The sequence below is a fragment of the Asparagus officinalis genome, chromosome 10 (assembly GCF_001876935.1).
Source record: "Asparagus officinalis chromosome 10, Aspof.V1, whole genome shotgun sequence".
Lineage (NCBI taxonomy): Eukaryota > Viridiplantae > Streptophyta > Magnoliopsida > Asparagales > Asparagaceae > Asparagus > Asparagus officinalis.
This window is the reverse complement of record NC_033803.1, coordinates 20,201,947-20,208,468: the sequence shown is the minus strand read 5'-3', so window position 1 is coordinate 20,208,468 and position 6,522 is coordinate 20,201,947. Positions and strand designations below refer to the sequence as shown.

The window sequence follows — 6,522 nt, the reverse complement described above, 5'->3', positions numbered from 1 at the left end:
ATCACGATCAGCTTCCTCCTCAAACTGGAATAACAGGGTACGATCAGCAACTTCTCAGAATCGAACTTTTTTTCGAGGTCGCCATAGATTCAGCAATGTCCTGCGTAATATCTCAATATTGTATGGCTTCGTAGTAAGGAGACGACCCATGCAGTCTCTGCATAATGCATTGAGAATTTTTTACATGGTAATGGATTAATCACATATTCCACTGAATACCATTTGTGTACATGGTTGAACAGTGCATGTTTGCAACATAAGGTCGCAGGCAGCAAACTCTATGTATCCCATGCTGGTCGCTAGTTCGAAACCCGCTTGCAATTCACCTGTTGTCCACGCATTAGGGGTGGGGTGGAGACCGGGGTTTACTTGACTGGTCCAGCTGGGCCGCAGTCCGGTTCGAATCTCTCACCCGGGATGCTTCCCTCGATCAGCATGGGGGGTGGGAGGTTCGAACCAGGGGTGTCAGTCCCCAAGGGGCTGAGTGCCCAGCTGCGCTAGCCAAGGTTCCCTTGTCAACAAAAAAATATACCACAAAAAATTTTGCAACAGGAAATGGAACTCTTCAAATATGCAACCAGCAGTCTTCAAGCAGCATAATCTAGCAACTATCCAAATTCCTATAGTAACTAGCTGGTAAGGAATTCCTCAATAAGAAAAAATTGCAGTCAATATAGGGATTTGCCATAAAATTAGAATCTACGATGAGAGAAGAGTGACCGTTATTATTTGACAGTGCAACTCCAAGAACATGTCAGTTGCAATTATAAGAACACAAGATGTAGAATGACCGAGATTATCTAACATCCAAGTACATCTAGAAACTGATTAGATGTGCAGCACCATTGCAACTATATGTTTGATTTGAAATAAAAGAATCAAAGAAATTTTCGACAAGTAGTGTTTGCTCTACGGTATAAGATATCACTAACTACTCAACATGTCTACTGGGCTTCTTATACTCTCATGCTAAGGCCAAGGTAAGCGTAACTCCTAAATTTACATAATGAAATGAAATCTCTTTTATAACTCCTCATCTTCTTAAAATGGGTTCCACTGGAACAAATGAACTATGATAAATACAAAATTAACTAATTGCCATCAACATTGGCTCCCCAATAATGACATCCTAATTCAGAATCAAAACCAAAAATCAAGAACGGAGAATACGCCCAGGAATCTGAATCAATATAGCATACCAAACGAGAATTAAAATGTAGAGTAATATATTAATCCAAGTTTCACAGTTATCATAGACAATCCACAACCTTTAATATTTTGAGAAAATCTATTACAAATAAATTTTCTCATTGTGAACTAATTCAAATAAAATAAAAAACATCACGCGATCTAAATAATCCTCTGTAGATCTAGATCTAGGGATAGAGAGTCTGGTAATATTCCTTCCGATATTGATCTGGATCCACAGAAACAATCACATAAACAGCGTAGATGATCCCAGGGAGATAACCCAAGATTGTTAGCAACAAACATATGAAAAACTCCAGCTGTTGTCAAAATTAACATTAAATAAAAGTAAATTAATAATAAGATGATTAAATCAATATAATTGAGAATTGAATTGGGCAAAAAGAGTGCATACAGTGCAACAGCCGTGCCTTAAGCAAACCCCCAGTGGGGGGAGAAGTATAGCGATCAGGATCTCTAAACATCTGCAGCACAAACTCATGATGATTCTTGTCTTTTTTTACTTTTTTTTTTTTATTACCCCTCTACTCTCTATGGGAGGCTTTTGTATTCTCTGTTAATTGCTGTTTTTAATGATGAAATACTAGGCAGATGATGGTCAACCCGGGGCAAATATGCTTCACATATTTCTTTGGGGGTTTTTGCGTATATTACCCCTCACATATTAAGTTTTGCACATGTACTCCTCATATTTTGTATTAGCAAAATTACCCCAAATTCTTTGACACTGAGTTTTTCATATGCCTGAAAATTTAAAGTTAAAGGGTTATTTTCCTCAATTTGAATAGATGCTAATTGAGGGGACTAATTTGAAAACAACTTTTAGCATATGGGTACGTAATAGCAATATCATTGATTTGGGGAACTAGTTCAAAATATGAAAGATTTATGGGCTTGATATCAATATAATCCTATTTTATATGCATCATGTAAAGTAGATGGGGGCAAATGGGAAGAAGGAAGAGAAGAGAATATCTTCCTTTATCTCTTAGTAGTGTCATCCCTTTATGGGGTGGGCATGAGCTAGGCCGGGACCAAGCCCACGTCGATTTTGGGTAAGAGTGGGTTTAGACCCGGGCTTCGGTGGGATCGGCGGGTTGGGTCAAGGACCTTGTCCCTAGTTCTAGGTTTGGATTCAGTCCAGCCCATTGCCCGCATAGGGTAGCGTCGATCCTAACCCGGCCCACAAAGTTTCATGTCACGGATCGATCTGCATTTTTTTTTAAATTGTTTATTAGATTAGTATGTATAGTCTAAAGTGGATACTCTATATTTTATCTTTGTATTTGATCTTTCTTAAAAGTCTAAACCTTATAAATCTATAATTGGTGATAGAATTATTTCAAATGACAAAATATCCCCAATAATTTGAGTGTTTCAGTAAATAAAAATAACTGCAAGTATTCATCAAAATACCAAATAGAGCTTAGAATCTCTACTAAAATTACAATTGAAAACTTGAAGGTTGTAATTTTCAATTAAATTGCTACTAAAATCACATCAAATATATAACTGTCACCTAAGACAGACTGGGCCAAGCCGAGCGTGAGCCTGACCTACTTCTTTGTCGATGGGTTTAGAACAAAACCTAGTTTGACCCACAACCTGGTACATCACAAGGCAAATTGGGCCTAGCCCACTATAGGTCGGGCCTGGTCTTGACCCAAGGCGGGTTGGGCATGTTTGGCCAACGGTTCAAACTGGGGCGTGCCCACCCCTAAGGACCCTCTCTAGCATATAAATGCGTCTATATTAAGGGATGAAAACTTATTTACAAAGTGCTTGCCGTCCTACACATTCACCTATTCAAAAAAAGGAGTTTGTATATGTTCTCATATTGCAACATTGGCAACTCTATTTAGCAAAATAATTCTGATGTTTTTGCGATCAAGCAAAATAGATAAATATTTAGATTCTTTCTTTTTTTTATTTATATTACTAACTTCTTCTGTAACTTTTTATTTCTAGCTCCTATATATACCTTTATCATAGTAAAAGTCAACTATAATGGTTCCCTAAATAGTAATAACCCATAAAAATATAAAAGAGCGGATTTCAACTAAAGGACCGTTTGCTATCTTGTAATTAGAAATGCACAAGATATTTTATGAAGAAAGTACTTGATACATCATTTATTGCTAGAAAGTAATCTGAAATATGTAGTTTGGATGTCTGAATTTTTTATTGTAGTAAATACATTTGCAAATCCAAATACAGTGTTAATTAGCTGGAAAAAAAATAAGCTGAAATACAAAAAAAGAAAATAGGATGTTGCTAGAATTACATATTACTTGTGTTATAGAAACTATATTCCTCCAACTATCACATTCTAATTAACTTTTGGAAATAAAAACTTGACAGAACAATGATTTTTGTGAAATCTAAAAAATAATTAATAAACTATAAAATCCTACAATATCATAATACCGCTGTTGTTGAAAGAAATTTTACATCATAATCTAATATGCATGATTTCGCAAGCTAGGCTAATCTTCACATTTCTCTCTTGGAGAAAATTGTTATGTTTTCCTTCAATAAGACTAAGAATATTTGATTTTTAATACTTCACGCTCGTCATATATTTTTTTTCCTCCAAAATCCTCTACCATGACCATTAAAAATAATTAAAACGACAAATAATTACTTTGAGGATCGCTCACACAAGAAAACCATGAAGAAGATCATATCTTTATTTAATACTTCCTGATATATATTCTTTTTATTATTCAAGCATAGTGCTCCATATATTTAATTTAATTTGCCGAAAAATTAGGCAAATAAATCAACAATAACAGTGACAAACTTGGCCTCCACGATACTTGCACTCTCCTCCTCTGCATGATGCTTGACACCATTCATTGCATGCTCTGTTGTCTTCGTCACCAGAGCAACCCTGCCGACTACTATTAGGACCCCATTTGTGATGTTCATAGCAGCACTCCACAGCAAATGCATAGCCTGAAAATTCAATTATCAAAGAGCAAAATATTGATTTATTGATTTTAAATTTTTTTGTCATAATTAATTAATATAAAGATCAAAAGATGTCGGAATTTGTTAATAAGTGCCTCAAAGAGGAGAAGGGATCAGGGAGCGTGGGGTAATCCAGCATTCCCAACTTTGTTTCTCTCTCTCCTAATTAAGAAACCTCTCCCCATCCCACTCCTTAATTACTGACGAGTGTCGCTTAACAAAACCTGAAATATGTCTGGTAGCGGCTAAATGACATTTAACTACACTATTAACTGTTTGATCGTATTTATACTTAAATATCCTAAGTTATAAAAAGTAGCACTAAAATGCCTAGGTTGTAAGAACATTACACTTTGATGTCCTAGGTTGTAAAAACTGACACTTAAATACCTTGTAGTTCCACCACATTTGTACTTAAATATTCTAAGCTCCCCAGTTGCAAAAAAAAAGTAACACTTTAATATCCTAAGCTATAAGAAAGTAACACTTTTATAACCCTAAGTTGTTCAAAAAATAGCGCTTTAGTACATTTTGTTAGCCGGCAAGATAATTTCCTAAAAATATTTTCATATGAAAACTAACAAAAAGTACGTACTAATGTGCTAATTTTTTACAACTTAAAATATTAAAATGCTACTTTGTATAACTCAGAGTATTTAAATATAAAAATAGTGAAACAATAGCAAGCTGGTGAAACAATAGGGAGTTTAAGTGTCATTTAACCAATATAACCAATAGATGCCTTACTTGCTGCACTAAAAATCATGCACAGAACAAGGAAAACCGTAACTCCAACACGAGACATTGTGTACGTATGTAAAGTGATATTATTTTTGCCTACTGTGCGTAGCTAACTGTTTGAACCAATTATGTATGAGGTTCAATTTATATATGTGAGGTTCTTTTCAATGAAGTTTTTTTTTATTTCCTGCATTTAATTAAAGATTTCATGCATGTACATCAAAGAATTTATTGTTTAGCATGCATCTGGAATCAGCATAAATTAGATATTATATGGTTATACGTAAATAAATATTGACAAAAAAGTTACATTGTACTGAAAACTGTTGTAAATATAAATACAATGAATGTGGACATTACTAGAAGAAGTCTCTTCACCTACTTGTGACTTTTAGTATTCTCTTCCACATCTATATAATGTAATCCATGGAAGATAAAATGTATGGAGAAATGAGGAAGATGAATAAAATGAGATTCATTTTTCTCCCTATTTCTTCTTTTGTCTATTTACATTTATATTTCATATTTGATTCTTACTGTTGATATATATGATGTATGTAAATAGTACAACAAAATTACAACACGTTATCAGCACGAGTGGCTCTAGCCGATTCGTGATCATCGGTTCGTAGCAATAGATTTTTAGGTGTACATCTTCTGCAAGGTAATAATACATTCGGCCTTTGTCTATTTACATAGTATCAAACTTTACATTGAATGATTATGATTATGTCAAGTATGATATACAATTCTTTGGTTTGTTTTTATGCGAATCATGTGATAATGATATATTTGTTGAGTTGTCTTTTTATAAACACACAAGCATGCATAAGCCATATTCATACTGATCAATTGAGCATTTTGAGACCATGGATAATGTAGACCTGATGCTACTGACTAATGAACTCTAGTACTCTATCCCTTGCTTCTTCATGTAAACATACAATGTGCAGAAATATATGATTGTTGGATATAGACCTGTTCAGGTTGTTTGAGCAATTAAAGGAGAGATGGGAACCGTGGGTCACACAGAGAGAAATACAATGACTCAAGTGTCAACTAATTTCCATTAAATAAAACTTTTACACTATTCAATATTTCCATTACGTCATTACTAACATTTGTTTATATGCACACTATTCAATTCACTTTTACTGTTACTTTATACAATGAAGTAGATGTTTGGCTCAAGTTTTGAATTCTCTCTCCCACATGTTTCCTATGCTTCTGGCTCAAGTTCATATGCACATACTTAAGCGTCAAGACCTAATGTGAATCCATAGTCAATAGCCTTAAAAGTTCCAATAATATTTGTTTATAGTTGTATGTTGGAAAAATTGCAATGAAAAGAACAAAAGAAAATTGACTTGTATTTCTTTGATTCCGGTTACAATTCGATTACAAAAGAGAAGAGAACAAATTTGGTTCTCTCCTTTGTTTAAAACTGGGTTCTTCAAGGTAGCGATGGAGTGCCTCCTTCGATTGTTCACGTCGAATTTGCTCTCCGTTGACGATCCGACCGTCTTTTATCTTGTGGGAACGATGAACTTCTGTGCAAAGTTTGATGGGTAACTCTGAACGAGTTAGAACTCTATGAAT

At 34.6% G+C, this 6,522-nt stretch overlaps 1 protein-coding gene across 1 annotated transcript; it reads right to left on the bottom strand.

Moving 5' to 3' along the window:
• On the bottom strand, positions 1,206-1,777 carry LOC109826234 (hydrophobic protein OSR8-like). Its single transcript, XM_020393246.1, has 2 exons — positions 1,604-1,777; positions 1,206-1,508 (listed from the first exon to the last, which is right to left on the bottom strand). Exons 1-2 carry the CDS (start codon positions 1,688-1,690, stop codon positions 1,377-1,379), a joined length of 219 nt encoding a protein of 72 aa, XP_020248835.1. The 5' UTR covers positions 1,691-1,777; the 3' UTR covers positions 1,206-1,376.